We start from the raw sequence: 18,328 nt of genomic DNA, 5'->3' as shown, positions 1-18,328 counted from the left end.
AAATTATTTGTAGCTACAGCACTATCAGTGTAAAACTGGTAGTGTTAATTTACTTGGAGCTACAGCACTGTTAGCATAAAACTAGAAGTGTTAATTTACTTGGAGGTACAGCACTATTAGTGTAAAACTAGAAGTGTTAATTTACTTGGAGCTATAGCACTATTAGTGTAAAACTAGAAGTGTTAATTTACTTGGAGCTACAGCACTGTTAGCGTAAAACTAGAAGTGAAATTATTTGTAGCTACAGCACTGTTAGCGTAAAACTGGTAGTGATAAATTATTTGTAGCTACAGCACTATCAGTGTAAAACTGGTAGTGTTAATTTACTTGGAGCTACAGCACTGTTAGCATAAAACTAGAAGTGTTAAATTATTTGTAGCTACAGCACTATCAGTGTAAAACTGGTAGTGTTAATTTACTTGGAGCTACAGCACTGTTAGCATAAAACTAGAAGTGTTAATTTACTTGGAGGTACAGCACTATTAGTGTAAAACTAGAAGTGTTAATTTACTTGGAGCTATAGCACCATTAGTGTAAAACTAGAAGTGTAGCTCCAAGTAAATTAAAGTTTTACGCTAACAGTGCTGTAGCTCCAAGTAAATTAACACTTCTAGTTTTACGCTAACAGTGCTGGTAAATTAACACTTCTCGCTGTAGCTCCAACTTCTAGTTTTACGCTAACAGAGTTAATTTACTTGGAGTTACAGCGCTGTTAGCGTAAAACTAGAAGTGTTAATTTACTTGGAGCTACAGCGCTGTTAGCGTAAAACTAGTAGTGTTAATTTACTTGGAGGTACAGCACTATTAGTGTAAAAGTAGAAGTGTTAACTTACTTGGAGCTACAGCACTATTAGTGTAAAAATAGAAGTGTTAACTTACTTGGAGCTACAGCACTGCCAGGAAAGATCTGATAAATGCTCTTGCGTAGTGTCTGAAATCCAAACACATCATCTCCATGTGGAGAAACAGGGTGTGGCTCAGTTGCATCTAGTACTTCGATTTCTACACGTTGGTCATCTATAAGATTTTGGTCATATTCTAGAACCTGTAATAAAAAAAAGTCAACTCTTCTTTATCAATATGCTTCGATAGGGGAAATACATGAATTGTCAGGATTAAGGTGTAACATTTACTATGGTTAAAACTCCTTATTCATAGCAAGCAATAAAACTATTTTCACCAGTGTAACTTTCACTATTCAAAGTAATGGCCAGTGTGTGCTTGAAACTACTAACAACCTATTAGGAAGTGCTCATAATTAGCACAGAATATGTAATAAATGGTTTCAATTTATCATAATGTCCTCCTCAATTCTTAGTTCTCCATTTTCTTTATTTCTTGCTGTCTACACCAACATCCAAAATTCAAGCTTCTCATCTTCAATCCATTTTCTAATGTTATCAAGCCAAGTGAGTCTCTGCCTGCATTTTCTTCTTCATCTTTCCACATCAGAATCTTTGTCAACCTTTCTTTGGATCTAATCTAAAAAATCTGGGTAACATATAGAGCTGAAAATTTGCTATTTATTTATTTTCTAAAACAGAGTTCCTGTTAGCAAGGTCACCTTTGACTCATAAAATATAAGCACTTTATTTGTTAATTCTGTATTCACAGCTGCTTCAACTGTTAGAAGGGTCACAAACATAAAAGTAGACATACTAAACATAATTTGGTAATACTCACTGAACAAGCACAGAAACTGTACAAAAGAAGGAAACAAGTACTTTATATCAAATAAGAAAGATTCCTTACCTCAGCTACAGTTTGTGCTGGATGAATTCTGTGATTCACAACAGCTGATGCTGAAGTTGGGATAACATTTAACTAGAAGGCAAACAATAAAAGAGGAATTTCACAAAGAGTTGAAACAGTTCAATGACTACACTCATTACAAAATATTACTAATGAATAATCTTGCTTCTTCAAACAAACTTTAATACTTGCAATTCAGAAAGTTGTACCCATTTCATTGAAATGTCAATCTTTCACTCAACTGTAGTTTGGAGACACACCTGAAATTCCAGTTCATCTTTAGAGCCATGGAAATGGATGTTGATCCTTAGTTAACCATAGTTACTGGGCAAACACCAAGTAGAAGTTCAGTAACCTTTACCCCATCATATATTATGTTTACTTAACCACAGATAATGAGGAGACACAAAGCTCAGCATTATTTACCTTTACCCCTCCAGATACCATTGTAACTGATGTTGTCGTTCTCAACAAGGCATTAGAATGGGGCTTTAAACTGAGAAACCTGAGGTAACAAAAAAAAACTAAATAAGAACACAATTATTCATTTGGTTATCAACAAAGTTTAGACAATTAGATGGGTCTAAAAATTAAATCTCTTCTTTGTGTATCAAATTTCATATCCAAAGCTCACTGGTCCATCATTGGTCTGTGATACATACTTAAATACTGGTCATATACATTAACCAGAAATGGATAAGGAATAAAAGGAATTAGTATACTGCTCTGGAGCAACTGAATTTTGGACCACTCTGTACATAAATAAACATTGGGCTAGAAGTTGGTTTAACAGCACTTAAAGCTCAAGGTTGTATTTTGAACATATTTACCATTCACATTAGCTATCCATATTTGGGTTTAATACTTACACCTAGCATTGAAATGTTGATATATTTAATGTGCCAAAGTATGTATTTTTTTTATTTTACAACAATAAAATTGACAACAAACTAACATCTATGTTACTTAAATTAAAAACCAGATTATCTTTTTAATTTATAAATAGCATTCTAAAAATTACTCTATTATTCAGACCATAACCATGTTACCATAGATAATTATTTTATTACTCAAATGACACCCATAATACACTTAAAGTAATCACATGAACACTAAGTTTCAAAATCAACTATATGAAAATTATATTGTTACATGTATGATAGGTGTTCTACATTAAAGAAACAGGTGTATCATGAAACTAATGGTGAAAGGAAACAGATTTTCTATAGTTACAAAGACAGTAATGGCAAACAGAAACATATTTTTCCATAGTTACCAAGACACTAATAGCGAATAGAAACAGATTTTTCCATAGTTACCAAGACACTAATAGCAAATAGAAACATATTTTTCCATTGTTAATAAGACACTAATGGTAAATACCAACAGATTTTTCCATTATTAATAAGACACTAATGGCAAGTACAAACAGATTTGTCCATAGTTATTAAGACATTAATGGCAAATAGAAACAAATTTTTCCATAGTTACCAAGACAATTAATAACAAATAGAAACAGATTTTTCTATAGTTACCAAGACACTAATAGCAAATAGAAACAGATTTTTCCATAGTTATCAAGACACTAATAGTAAATAGAAACAGATTTTTCCATAGTTATCAAGACTAATAGTAAATAGAAACAGATTTTTCATAGTTACCAAGACACTAATGGCAAATAGAAACAGATTTTTCCATAGTTACCAAGACACTAATTGCAAATAGAAACAGATTTTCTATAGTTACCAAGACACTAATGGCAAATAGAAACAGATTTTGTAAATACCAAGACACTAATGGCTAACAGAAACAGATTTTCTGTGGTTACCAAGACACTAATGGCTAATAGAAACAGATTTTCTGTGGTTACCAAGACACTAATGGCTAATAGAAACAGATTTTTTATAGTTATCAACACACTAATGGCAAATAGAAGCAAATTTTCTATAGATACCAGATTTTGTAGAGATACCAAGATACTAATTTAGAATCAAAACAGATTTTCTATTGTTATTAGGACACTAATGGATAATAGAAACAGATTTTCTATAGTTACCAAGACAATAATGGTGAAAAGAACCAGATGTTTGAATACACCACCTTGAAGGGGAATGATGCCTGCAATGACAAAGTGAATGTTTGTTAACCAGAGTGAAAGAAGCCAGGAAATTATCTGAAATCTCTGGTCAAACAGTATAACTGAATATAACACACCAAAGTTCTGTTGGAAACTGTGAACCTCTTTAGTTATCTTTATTTATTGCAGTAATGTGCTTGATGTTGGAATAAATTATTCTTAACTAATCTTACTTTACTTTTTCCCTCTGCATCTGCCATTGAGCATTGCAGGAAGATACAGTTGCCATTCCAAAGCAAGGCAAGAGGCCTCTGTCAGTGCAACTCTATATTTGCTTAAAGTCTCAGTCACGCCATTGATCATTTCTTCGTGGGTCACCATCTGGTATTGAATCTTATTTTAAGTGCTTGTGCCACTGGTTGGTTGGACTGCATTCTCACTATTTGGCCAAACAACTTAATTCTTTACTTTTCAATGTATTTGCTGGATTTTTTTCCCATATTAGAATATAATTCTGATTTTTTCTTTCATATTTTGTCCTTTTCTTCTGCAGTCTGACATGCCCATAACTGTTATCTTATGGCTTACCATGAATTCCACAATCTTTGTTTTTCTTTTCTCTCGGAGTCCCCATACGTTCCATGTTTCCTATTTTATCCATTATTCTTACTCATAGTTGTTGAAGTTTGTCAGTCCATTCATCCTTTCGGGCCATCTGTTTATATCCCATTGGAATAACTTGAGCAATTTGGATATCCACTATTGACTTGCTATGCCAGTAAAAGTTTCACCAGAACCCGTCAGTGGCCCTGTCCAGCCTTCATGGTTAAACTCAAATACAGGCCAATATGAAATAACACTGTTGTTAACATTAAACTTATTCCAGTTTATAATGGCAGTATAGTCTAGTATCCTTTAGGTATGATGCTGGTTAAAAGTACACTTAATTACCAAATTCACTGCTTTTAAAATCAGAAAGCACTTCCAAGTAACACTATAGTTAAGGTTGATAACTAGCATACTATTCTAAGAAACCATGAGTTAAATCAAAATAGAATGTTATAACATGTCAACCAAATATATCTGCTATATCCAGTGTTAACAAGGCCTTCCATATATATATAGACCCACACACAGCACAGCCCAAAAGTAGGTATACAGTTCATACGGACTTTTTCTTCTGGGGAGTACTCAAAGCCAAAGTGTATGGCAGTAGATCAGAGAAAGTTGATAAAATGAAAGGATATGTCACAGATGCATTTACAGAACTTGATGGACAGACAGACTTGTGTTAGAAAGTTTGCAGAAGTGTGGCAGACAGACTCCAGGATTGTTTGAACAGTGACGGGTTTCCATTTGAACACATGCGGGATTAAGTTGAGGTTAACTTTCCCATAATTCCATGTCCTGTGTAAAATACTGTTAAATAAATTATCAATTAACAACTGTATACCTACTTTTGAGCCATGCTGTGTGTGTCTATATTAATCACAATAAATCATCTTGGTTACAGTTAAACACAGCTTGGTGACAGACATACAACACGATGTTGAACCACTGAATAAGGAAGTTGGGTGAATGGCTTCTGAAGAGTACATGTAATTAGTTGACTGTGTTTTTGAGTGAATTCTGATGTTATACTTGTTTATAAACATGCACACGTAATGTCTCAATAAGATGATTTTGTAATGGGCAGTGCCCTTAGGGCTAATTGTTGGAGTTTCAATTATACTCCCGATTACATCAAATTTATTTAGTTGAGGATTTGCAGTGGTGAATGTAGCTCACAAGTTGCTAACTCAAGGTAATTTACAGTTAGAGTGGTGAATGTAGCTCACAAGTCGCTAACTCAAGGTAATTTACAGTTAGAGTGGTGAATGTAGCTCACAAGTCGCTAACTCAAGGTAATTTATAGTTAGAGTGGTGAATGTAGCTCACAAGTTGCTAACTCAAGGTAATTTATAGTTAGAGTGGTGAATGTAGCTCACAAGTTGCTAACTCAAAGTAATTTACAGTTAGAGTGGTGAACGTAGCTCACAAGTTGCTAACTCAAAGTAATTTACAGTTAGAGTGGTGAACGTAGCTCACAAGTTGCTAACTCAAAGTAATTTACAGTTAGAGTGGTGAACGTAGCTCACAAGTCGCTAACTCAAGGTAATTTACAGTTAGAGTGGTGAATGTAGCTCACAAGTTGCTAACTCAAAGTAATTTACAGTTAGAATAAAGAAACAGAGTAACCGACTAGCATTGAACAAATTATAATAACATTTATTAAATTTTTCCACATAACATACAATATTAATCAAAAGTTTATTAATCATTATCTTCTCATAACTTTTACTATTACTTTTAATCAATATTAATAACTAGTACATATAGAGTATATTCCCTTAATACAAACATGAATATCCTTTACTATTAACTACATTAATTGATCAAGAGAAATAACAATTCTATACTTACAACAGAGCTGGGCCAGTATACTTTTTGAGGTTTGAGACCTTCATATTCATGGTGCAATCACTCGAACAAGACTGGAGGAACAGCTGAAAAACTGGTAAGAGCTGGCAAGAACTGATTTTTTGGCTTCAGACACTAGTTTTTAACCCGTATTCTTTTGACCTTCCAAACAGTATTTCTAACTACCTACAAGTAGTTCTAACATTTTATTGGTCGATCTGTGAAACTTCCTGGGCTAGTCCAAAACCATAACCAAAACTCTCAAATGATTGGTTACTGTTGTAGTGAGTTAGGCGGTTGCCTTTTCACTTGTGCTGGTATACTAGTGTCATGTAAGAAATATGTCATCAAAGTACCACTTTTCGTGCCAACATCAACTTTTTCGTAGCCTCCACAGTACTAGCGAGTTAGCGTCAGTAATTAATCACAACCCATCACGGGTGCTAGTGCACTCACTTCGTTTCTAGGCAATATCTTCATTTTTTGTAATTCTTAAGTCATGATTCACTAACTCGTGATTCTCAACAATACTTAACCAGCTAGTTGTACTTTCTAGCTCTCGACCTTATTTTGCAATACAGGCGTCTTTACTTTCGCCATTTCTTCATGTATATGTTCACTTAAAAACTCAGAAAATTGTTATAACTTCTTTCTTGAACTCTTTTAAAATGCTAAAATACTGAAGCAATTGTAAAATTCCCTCAGAAATATCCAATTGCTTCAATTTAAACACCTGTCATATTCTGGTGTATAATAAAGTTCTTAATGATGAGAAATGCTAACATAAATTTCTGCACAGAGAAGCCTAAATTAAACTTACGTAAGGTGCCAGAGCCTCTAACATTGTTCTCTCGGGTCCTTTTCCAAACATACTGGGGTGACAGGAGCCTTCCAATCTTAAAGAAAACATATTCATTAAGAGATTTGGCAGGTGGTCTCCATGTGACTGCTAGTGAGTGCAGGAAAAATAAACCAAGTAAAAGTTTTAGTTTCTTGTTTTGTAAAAGTTAAAAAATCAGATAAATTGACTTAAACTTGAGCTATAAATTTCTATATTTCTTGTATGGTAATTTTATATACATAATATACACAGAGGAAAGGAATACAAACGTGACAATTTAGTGGCTTTGAAAATAATTTTGCAGTTTCTGAAGAACATGTGCAAACAATATGGATCTAGATTTCCAAAACAGATAAGAAACAGCCTGTCCTTGACTTTATCAAGTTCTGTTTACTGAAATACTTAACCATAAAACAATGGTACAGACAATGACCTTTTCCAGAGGACAACCACATGCTTGTAGTAGAAAACATTTTTTGGTAAGGTTCATTTAATTTTTGTGAAGGTTCTTTACCTAACTCAGTTACATTTTGTTTTTCAAGAAGGTTCTGAATTTTGTGAATCAATAAATTGTTTAATAGAATGATGAACCTACTGTGAACCTTGTAATGGTGATGTGCTTGGTAAAATGAGAAGCCTACTGTGATCCTGATATGGTGCTGTGGTTGGTAAAATGAGAAGCCTACTGTGATCCTTTTATGGTAATGTGGTTGGTAAAATGAGGAGCCTACTGTGATCCTTGTAATGGTGATGTGGTTGGTAAAATGAGAAGCCTACTGTGATCCTGATATGGTGCTGTGGTTGGTAAAATGAGGAGCCTACTGTGATCCTTTTATGGTAATGTGGTTGGTAAAATGAGGAGCCTACTGTGATCCTTGTAATGGTGATGTGGTTGGTAAAATGAGGAGCCTACTGTGATCCTTGTAATGGTGATGTGGTTGATAAAATGGAGAGCCTACACTGATCCAACCCAATACATGGTGGTTATTTTGGTTAAGTATCTTTCAGAACAAATATGAACATACCAACGAAGAGTAATCAGACTGTTCATTAATTACTGACAATACATTGTTGGTCGGCTAAATAATGCACAACAAAACATGAAAATACCTGAAAAGCAGTGAGATAAAGTATATACAGAAAATGTCATATTCTCTGCAAAAACTTACTTGCTTAAGGCTTTAGCCAAGACGACAATGGCAGTTTCCGGAGGTGGAAAAGAAGAATGCCCAGGGGTGCCATTCACTGTAAGCTTAACACTTAAGGATCCCTTTTCTGTCACTCCGACCCTACATAATCACACAGTTAAAAACAAAACTGACATGCATTATGTACAAATCTGACTATCTTACCTTAATTAATAATAAATACAACAAATGCAGTAACATTTAGGACACACTGAAAGTATGTTCCCAGCAGCTGGTTAGTCTTAAGCATTTAGTGTAATATATTCTGGCTGCAGAAATGAAAATCTTATAATTACGTTACTTGGAGTATTGTTTATAGTACCTATCTTGAAAGAGGATACCGAGTCATTGGAAAGGGTTTAGAAGAGAGTTACTAGGATGATACCGGGAATGGATGGATCGTCATACGAAGTAGAGATCTCTTACCTTGTTATCATCTCTTAAAAAGATCAAAGTCTGTAGATCTATTGGCAATCTTCAAAATTATTTGGGGAATTGATAATATAGAGGCATCATGTTTCATGTTGAGTTCAGAGGGCAGTACAACAAGAGATTATAAATTTAATACTTGAACGGTCATGTGTATCTCCAGTTGGAAGCAATTTATTTCACCCATAGGTTAGTAAATCCAGAGATCAAACAGCCATTTATAGTTGTAGAAGCTTTCAACGTTATAGGAGTTTAAGAAAAGGGTTGGTAAATATTTATGGATCAAGGCTATATTTAGTGATTAGTCAGAATATTCATGATGAATCAAAAGGTTCTTTAATACCCCATAATTTATATTCAATACTGCTTTCCATTTTTCTTTCATATCACATCATCCATAACAGGGGCATCACACAGTTTATACTTATGAATAATATTACATAGTAGTCATTTAACGTTAAAATATTTTCACTCAGTACTTATAAATACAGTAGAAATTAAAAAATATGTTTACGTTGCAACTGGTACATCGACTCCAGGAATGGTTCCGTTAAGTACCATCATACCTTCATCAAGAATATACTCCAGTTGAACGCCACGTTCTTGCAGGACTTTTGATATTTGTGCTGCTCCATCCACACCAGTGACCTAAAGATCAGAGTCATGATATATGAAATGGAAAGGTACAGTTACAGGTATTTCTATCCAATTACTTTCAATGTGTAAATATAGATAGACAGATAAAAATATTCATGAACACCTGTCAGCAAAATGAATCATGTTGCATACCCAACTTCTTCAAAAAAAAAAAAAATACTCCAAGTAACTGACACTTTGTAAATTTAAACTGTTAACATTCAAAGTATGTTTTTGGTCATGTTTTTTTCATCTACCATTTTACATTCTTCTGATGCCTCAAGTTTTCTACATTTGTGGACATCCTAAGAATAAAAAAACTGAAAAATATGAAACACAAATTTAAGTAAAACACACATACATACATACCTTTCTATGATTAGCTGTTAGTCTACTAAGTTCACTGCAGCTAGAAAAGTTTGATTTCTGTAAAACGTATATATATGAACACACACATGGAGACTATTACATATGAATTGTATTCAGTAACTCTTATCTTACTAGACCATTTTCTGTCCATATGTCATACTCAAAAATAAAAAAAAATGTAATATCAAATCTTTAACTCAGAAGATAAATGCAAAATATTTTCATCAGCTGTAGCTGGTTGCTCATAACTTTGGCGAAATTCGTGTAGGGGCATTCAAAAGTCAGAAGTATTAATTATATAATAATATATTCTACAGAAAGACCTGTACACTGTTTACTTTGCATGCATAAATACAATATTATACTTTTATATATTTCTACACTCCATATATACAGTGTACAGAGGTTACAATAATACTGATGTGTAAACTTTAAACATAATAGCATAACACACCTCTTCATCATGGCCGAATGCAATATAGAAAGATCTTTTAGGTTGATATCCTTTTTCCAGAAGAAACTCCAAAGCTTCCAAAATTCCCTGTAAGAAAAGTTTCACACTTTTATAAATACAAGTACTGTTCTAAAACAAGCATGAATGATGAAATTGAACAGTTTTGGAAAAAAAAAAAAGTCTTCCCATATAACACCCTTAAAAATTCCAAAAGATTATGATTACCTTAAGAGTTTCTCCCTTATATGGCGAGAATGAGAAACTAATTTATAAAATGTGTGCAGTCCTGAGGTAATACTTAATCACATTTATTACCCTAAAAATTCTCATGCTTTATCAGCTTTGGCACTGACTACAGGAACTTCTTAGTATTAATGTCTTGAACACATATTCAAATAATTCATTTTGATGTCTGTGAAAACAGTAGTACCATCTAGACATAAAATGCAATTCATTTACATTTATCCAAAGTTGTGCATGTAGATACAGCTTTACACAAACAAACCCGCAAGTCAGTTGCATTTAGAACATAAAGTAAGGAAACAAAGTTACATCAAGTCGCACCTACATATATAGCTGTACTAATAAAAACATCATGATGTATCAACACTTAGATGTTAGAACATAAGGTAAGGAAACAAAGTTACATCAAGTCACACCTAAATATACAGCTGTACTAATAAAAACAACATGATGTATCAACACTTAGATGTTAGAACATAAGGTAAGGAAACAAAGTTACATCAAGTCACACCTAAATAAACAGCTGTACTAACAAAAACAACATGATGTATCAACACTTAGGTGTTAGAACATAAGGTAAGGAAACAAAGTTACATCAAGTCACACCTAAATATACAGCTGTACTAATAAAAACAACATGATGTATCAACACTTAGATGTTAGAACATAAGGTAAGGAAACAAAGTTACATCAAGTCACACCTAAATATACAGCTGTACTAATAAAAACAACATGATGTATCAACACTTAGATGTTAGAAATAGTCAGGTAAGAAGGGGGATTTAGTCATATAATTCACATCTTCATAAGACTATTTCACCTGATCTGAGGTTAATTATTGCACAGCCTTATAACATTTATTTCACCTGATCTGAAGTTAACTATTTCACAGCCTTATAACATTTATTTCACCTGATCTGAGGTCAACTATTGCACAGCTTCATAAGATTTACTTCCCCTGATAATAATGTTAAGTATATCATACATAATATCAGTTAAGAGACGAAGCTCTACCTAATAAGGCATTATAGACCACATTATCTTGGTGGAATGCAGTTCAACATCATATTGTGCCTGTAAGATTCTACCTGAAAAAATGTATGTCAATGGCATTAAAACAAACTATAGTACTAGCTTTTACTAAGTGACAGTATTATGACAGTGTTCCCAATCTCCTCCAGCTGTGAATTGGGTGAGTGTGGTTAGTTTGTTGTATAACAAATAACATTGAGAATGTCTACATAGGTTAAAAAAAATACAGTTACTACCAACATGATTTTTATCTACAGAATACAAGCTAGCTTACAATCTCTTCAGGAGTTACTGAAAGTACGAGTAAAAACAATCTGACATTCTTACCATTACAATGTGTTTAGCATCTATCGTCCCTCTGCCATATACGTAGGTTTTATTGACCACTCTACCGTCAAACGGAGGTACTTCCCACAGATTGGAATCAACAGGAACCACATCCAAATGTCCAGCTAGCAGATACGGTTTCAGTGAAGAATCAGTTCCCTTGACAGTGTACAACAAACTCAGCTCGTTGATAACTTCTCTGTTAACATAAGGTGCAGAATGGATAAGAGGAAAACCTAGAGAAAAATAATTGTTACCTCTGGCAATTCAAACTTAAACAATATCAATATTTATTCAATCATAAAATTGGCATTTTGAAACTTGAGTAAAAAAGACTAACTCAGTCAGTGAACTACCAACTTTATAGGACTGGGTGTGTATATCTTCACTCTATGTATAGAAGGATTTTTTTATGATACAAACTCTAAATACATGCTGTCATTACACACACAAAAAGGAACCACAGTGGTCACTGGCATAACTAGGAAATATTTGTCACTTGGTCAAGAATATAAACACCTCTAAGTTAGAAACTTTCTACCTTTTGATGGTGCTAAGCATAATGTCCTATCTACTCTGATTTATTTATTATATACTGACCTCTTAATTCTTATAGAAATGTAATAACTCTCTGAAATTATCAAATTTTAAACAAATCTCACCAGATTTGCACAAACTGAATGACTCAACCCTGATGAGATGCCTGAGGTCATGGGTCATGGCCATAGTATGTTTGTGCTAATGACAATGACAGGCTTTCCATAATTAAGACATATAAAAAAGGAAATCACAAGAAAGTCACAGTAACACACAAACTAACCAAAACAAATATTACTCTTTGCATTTGTGTACAGCATAACTACCCACCAGTAGTTGAAATAATTATAAAAATGTATATACTAATTTTAATGTAAGGTTAGACACAGCCTAATGGTTTGCATGATGGCCTATGATTCAGAAGGTCCAAGGTTCACACTCTTTGCTATGGCTGTATAAGTAATATTTAAACCAATTATTTAGTTCAGAGATGGACAAAGCCCTTGTAGAGGTTATTGCTGTTTTATACTTGAATCTTGGGGGGGGGGCTTACCCTTTTATTTCAGTTTATATTTCCATCAATTGTTTTATTTCATTTTCAAGACACTACCCATTTATGATATATTTTGATTTACTACTACTGTACCTTACACAAAACTACACATAAAAGCCCCTTTTCTTACATCCAGCCCTTATCTTTAAAGTTCTAATTGAGAAGTTTATGAGAGGAATTCATAATTTCCTGAAAAATAAAGGGTAGGTTTAAATTCTTGCATATTTCAATAGTAGGTGTGCAAAGACCAAATGGTCCTTTATCATCTGTATGCCATGTTAAAATTCCATTTTACCAATTTCAAACATAACATGCTTCATTAGATAAACTATTCCATAGGTCGTACCTCTCGTAGACTCTGAAAAGCAAGTCCAGACATGAGCGTCTAACAATTACGCTCTTTAACTCTTAATATTAAATTTTCCATTCCCAACCATATCACTTCCCCATTAAAACAGGCCTCCAAACAGACAATTTATTCAACCCACCTATAATTTCAAACACTTAACTTTGAGAACAAGTCTTTAGCCCTTCTTCTTAGATCATAAGAATATCAGAATATAAATAACTTGCAAAGTTTCATTTGTTTCTGTAAATGACAATGTCATATTTTGTTCCATTGCAAATTTTGAGGAGTCGTTTAAGTAATTTGTTTCCAGAAAATTATGAAGTTTTTAAGGAGGATGCTAAAGCAAAAATGTGTTTGCAAAAGCTTTTATATATATATATATATACTACATATAAAGTCCTGTATATTACATTCTTTAGAAGTAAATATATTTTTCAAAATTTTTGTAAGATGTAAAATTTATGGACTTGGTTAACTTGATTGCACAAAAACTAAACAGTATTCTAAAAATATGTACATATGAATTTGTGAGTTACAAAAATATTCCTAAATGTACCTTGAAATACTAAATTGTAAAACCTAGTTGAGTTACAAATCTTTTTAGATCCTGAAGACTTTTGTTCAACAATTATTTTATTACTTTAAAAAAATGTGTATTTATAGTTTTAGATAAGATGTAGTATTTTTTTGTTTTCTTTTGTAAAGTTTTTATGTTCTTAATTATTCTTCATTTGGTGAAACACAGTGACACCCCAAGCAACTTGCTGCAACACATTAGTGTTTCAGGACAGTTTGGAAACCACTAGAGTTCAGAAGACTGTGGTAGTTATGCTGACAGTATAAGTATTACTAACTTAACCCTTAATGACACCGTGTTAAAACTACAATTTACAAGGTAAAATTTTATATATTTAAAGGTCTGATAACGTTAGAACTGACATACACATATATTAAAACTTAAATACACACTGACATAAAGAATATACAAAAATTCCCATTTTGTAATAAATATATTGACATATAACGATAGGTTAACAATACCATTCAAGATTTGGCCCTACGATATTCATTACTATATTTTTCAGTAAAAATAACAGTCAACAGCAGTAACGAGAAAGAAAGTATAACAATTTCCTTTATTTATAAAAAACACTTACTTTTTCTTATAAATTCTCCAAATTTCTTCAATTCTTCTCTTTCATACTTTTGCACAGCCCAAGAAATAGTCCTAAATCGAATTGCTTCTGCTAATCTTAATGAAAGTCCTCTTGTCTCACTGATAAAATCATTATCCGTGCTTGTACATTTTGAAGGGGCACGGGGTTTTTCGATTAAAACAGCTCTTAAAATAATGGTTCCTAGTGATATTAAACACACTAAAACTAGTGTCAGTCCTGCAGCTCGCGCACGAAGATGCATTTTAAATCTTTCAGTTTCACTGTTGTTTTAAGAAATATATTTAATTATCCTTTTTCAAACCTGATAAGCAGTTTCTGCCCATTAACTTATTAACATTCACACACATTGACCTTTATCATCTCTATGGTCGCACATGACAAAACATGTACCCCTCTGGTGTCCAGTGAAAACAATAAAGAATATATTGACAAAATTTCTTATTTAGACATGTCCATTTTTTCTTTATTATTTTTTTTATCCAAATTATGGTTCTCCATTGTTCTCTCTTCCTCGTGTATGAACTAACTTTCTTAATTCAAGCTTTTACTCTCCATTTCCGTATTTAAATTTCATGAGCCAAACGAGACTTTGCCTGCCTCTCGCTCTTCCTTCGATTTTATTCATTTGAATCTCTGCCAATCTTCTTCCAGATCTAACAACACTGTGTTACAACAGCGGAAGTCACGTGATTCTGCTGACGCATGCGTGACTGAATTTCTCGAATGATCATAAATGATCGGGGAGGCCCGAGTGTATTCGAAACGCCCCCTTCGTTGATATTTAAGGCTGGCAGAGAAAGCCAACAATTAATGAATGAATGAAGAGAGTTTCGGGTAATTTACGACTCTGTTTCGAGCTAGTGTTTTGCACTCGTAGAAAGCGAAATTATCGAGATTATGAATCACTGTGATTTATAGCGTGTATTACACAAGTAGTTAAATTTAAAGTGATGAGAAACTTACTGACTGTGTAATTACTGTATACTAAAAGTTTGAATCGAGAAAGAATAAACTGGTTTAATCAAGAAAGGAAAGAATTTCTACCGGAAATTAACAAACAAGCAGATACTTAACAAATTGGTGTCAGAGAGTGGGACGGTAAAGAAAAAAAAGAAAAGAAGATGGAAACGAGGAGTGGCAAATCAAACTACAGCTTATCAGATCTGATGACAGCAATATAAAAACAACAAAAGAATTGTTTGTTTGTATATAAGCACAAGGCTATACAATGGGCCACCTGTGCTCTGCCCACCATATGTATCAAAACCCGGATTCTAGCATTGTAAGTCTGCAGACATACTGCTGTGCCACTGAGAGGGGGGAGCAAAAGAAACAAGAAGAACGAAAAAAGAAACAAGAACAGAGATTACAGCAGTTGTTGGAGGAAAAAGAAAAGAAACAACAAGAACGAGAAAATAAACAAGAAGAGAGACTACAGCAGTGGTTGTAGGAGAAAGAAAATAAACAAGAAGAGAGGCTACAGCAGTGGCAAGAAAACCAGCAACAGTGGCAACTGGAACAAGAAAGGAAACAAGAAGAACGAGAAAAGAAACAGGAAGAAAGTCTCCAACAGCTGAGAGAAAGCCAGCATACACAAATGGAAAAGATTAGTAAATTTTAAAGTGAATTAAATACATTAAAGGCCGATTTACTGTCCTTTACACAGGGAGGATATATTAGCCATGGACCTAATCAGCCCCAAACAACAGGAAGCCCCTTCCAGATCTTGCAGCTAAACCCTAATGCAGACATCTCCAGTCCTGCCAGAAGTCACATTCCAGACATGACTGTCAGTAATAGGGGTAATTTAATATGAAGGAAGCTACGGGAATTCGAAGGGAAGCAAATAGAGCACAAATTGAGCTTCTGGTAGAAATGAATAGATGAATAGAGGAGCAGAAATCAGTGTACCTGGCAATGACTCTGAAGGGACAACCACTAAAAATACTTGAACAGTTGTCAGCAGACGACAGGCACAACTATAGGGCACTGGTAGCTGCTATAGAAATCAGGTATGGAACCCCAAATCAGTCTGAAGTCTATAGGGCTATGTTTAGGACTAGAGTCCATGTTAAAGGGGAGAGCCTGCAAGAGCTGGCACAGGATTTGGAAAGTATGGCACACAAGGCCTACCCAACTGCACCACCCGATGTCCTCAAGCTGTTGCTGAGGGATCAGTTTGTAGATGCCTTGGATTGTCCACAACTGAAGATACAAGTAAAGCAAGCACATCCCTCTACTATGCAGGATGCAATGGCCAAAGCTCTTGAATTCGAATCCTACATTAAGTCCAGCACAGAGGTACCAAGGTTGGTACAGTCATCAGGAATCAAGGCCAGAAAAGGGCAGCTTTCAGAGAAGTTTGAGGGACTTTGCTGGCACTGTAACAAACCTGTGCACAAGAGAGCTCAATGATGGCAACTTCAAAATAGAGGAGATGCCACAGCAGGAAAGGCTGCTACCCAGAAAGGTTGTTGGAACTGTGGAGAGCAAGGACATATGATGAGCCAGTGTAAGAAGAATACCACCAATAAGTCAGCTTCGGGAAACCAGTATATGGTAGGTGCTGAGGCACGCCCACCAACCCCCATCGTGAAAGTCCTAACAGCTAAGTGTAAAATGGCAAGCACACATAGTGTCTACATGACAGGAAAGCTGGATGGTCAAAAGTGCAACTTTGTCATAGATTCTGTATCTCAGCAAACCCTTGTGAGTATCAAAGTGCTGGATCACAAAGGAGTACCAGAAGCCATACAGAAGCTCTGTGGTGTGACAGGACATTATGCAAGTTTGTGGGTACCAGTGTGGGTAACTATTAAGCTCATGGACATAAAGGACAGACACAAAGTTTACTTGGCTGACATTGAAGACCAATGCATATTAGGGTTGGACTACTTACTACCGAGGAAGTGTGTAGTTAGCTTTGATAAAATGGCGTTTGGGAACAACAAAGGTCAAATTCCGGTAAGTGTTAAAAGAGAGGTTGAACTAACCAGGTGCCATCAAGCTGAAGTTAAAGTGACTGAAGGAGTTGATGATGGTGAAGTGGAACCAGGTATAGATATCAAAGCAGAGCAGGAGAAAGACCAAGATTTGAAGCCAAAAATTGATTTTCTAAAAGCAAGTGTTTTGCGCCCTGCTTGGGAGAAGGTGTCTAGCTTAAGCCCTGGGACAAAGAACTACTGGGCATCATGGGACCAGTTGAAACTTCAATGTGGTATTCTTTTCTGGAAATGGGAAACTGCAGATGGGAAAGTGACGAGCTGGCAAACAGTTGTACTGAGAAAGTTACAAGAAGTTGTGCTGCGTCAATCCTATGATAGTTTAACAGGAGGACATCTCAGAGTTAAGAGGACATTGAGTCACCTATGACAGAGATATTACTGAATAGGTATGAGGCAAGATGTGGAAGAATGGTGCAGGACATGCAGTACATGCTATGCTAAAAGGGGACCCAAGCATAAGGGACGTGCTCCAATGAAGTTATAACAAGTTGGTGCGCCAATGGAAAGAGTAGCTGTTGACATTGCTGGTCCTTTGCCCCAAACTCGTGCTGGAAACAAGTACATTTGTGTGGTGATGGATTATTTCACCAAGTGGTCTGAGGCATATGCAATACCAAATCAGGAAGCCACAACTGTAACTTTGGCTGTTAGTGATTTCATCTTCAAGTTTGGTATGCCATACGAACTGCATTCAGATCAAGGCCGTAACTTTGAATCAGCTGTGTTCCACGAATGCTGCAAGTTGTTTGGCATACGAAAGACCAAGACAATGCTACTTCATCCACAGTACGATGGGATGGTAGAAAGTCAATTGGACACTTGGACAGGAGTTGGCAAAGTTTTGTAATAGCCACCAAGATGACTGGGATGTCTTACTCCCTCACTGTTGACGGCCTATA

The 18,328-nt window shown here is 34.8% G+C and overlaps 1 protein-coding gene across 1 annotated transcript in view; it reads right to left on the bottom strand.

Annotated features, from left to right (window-relative positions):
- LOC106463900 (N-fatty-acyl-amino acid synthase/hydrolase PM20D1-like) overlaps positions 1–14,810 on the bottom strand; it is a 16,764-nt gene extending 1,954 nt beyond the window's left edge. The window contains exons 1-10 of the mRNA XM_013923979.2: positions 14,404–14,810; positions 11,808–12,043; positions 10,206–10,292; positions 9,261–9,394; positions 8,300–8,419; positions 7,110–7,185; positions 3,809–3,870; positions 2,179–2,257; positions 1,753–1,824; positions 880–1,045 (exon numbers count right to left, since the gene is read on the bottom strand). Of these exons, the coding sequence (XP_013779433.1) occupies positions 880–1,045; positions 1,753–1,824; positions 2,179–2,257; positions 3,809–3,870; positions 7,110–7,185; positions 8,300–8,419; positions 9,261–9,394; positions 10,206–10,292; positions 11,808–12,043; positions 14,404–14,665 (1,294 nt within the window). The 5' untranslated portion in view covers positions 14,666–14,810. The remainder of the gene's footprint in view (positions 1–879; positions 1,046–1,752; positions 1,825–2,178; positions 2,258–3,808; positions 3,871–7,109; positions 7,186–8,299; positions 8,420–9,260; positions 9,395–10,205; positions 10,293–11,807; positions 12,044–14,403) is intronic.
- Between the last annotated feature and the right edge of the window lie 3,518 nt (positions 14,811–18,328).

The sequence above is a fragment of the Limulus polyphemus genome, unplaced genomic scaffold (genome assembly GCF_000517525.1).
Source record: "Limulus polyphemus unplaced genomic scaffold, Limulus_polyphemus-2.1.2 Scaffold1511, whole genome shotgun sequence".
Taxonomy (NCBI): domain Eukaryota; kingdom Metazoa; phylum Arthropoda; class Merostomata; order Xiphosura; family Limulidae; genus Limulus; species Limulus polyphemus.
Note: the sequence above shows the minus strand (reverse complement) of the source record. Positions and strands in the feature narration are given on the sequence as shown.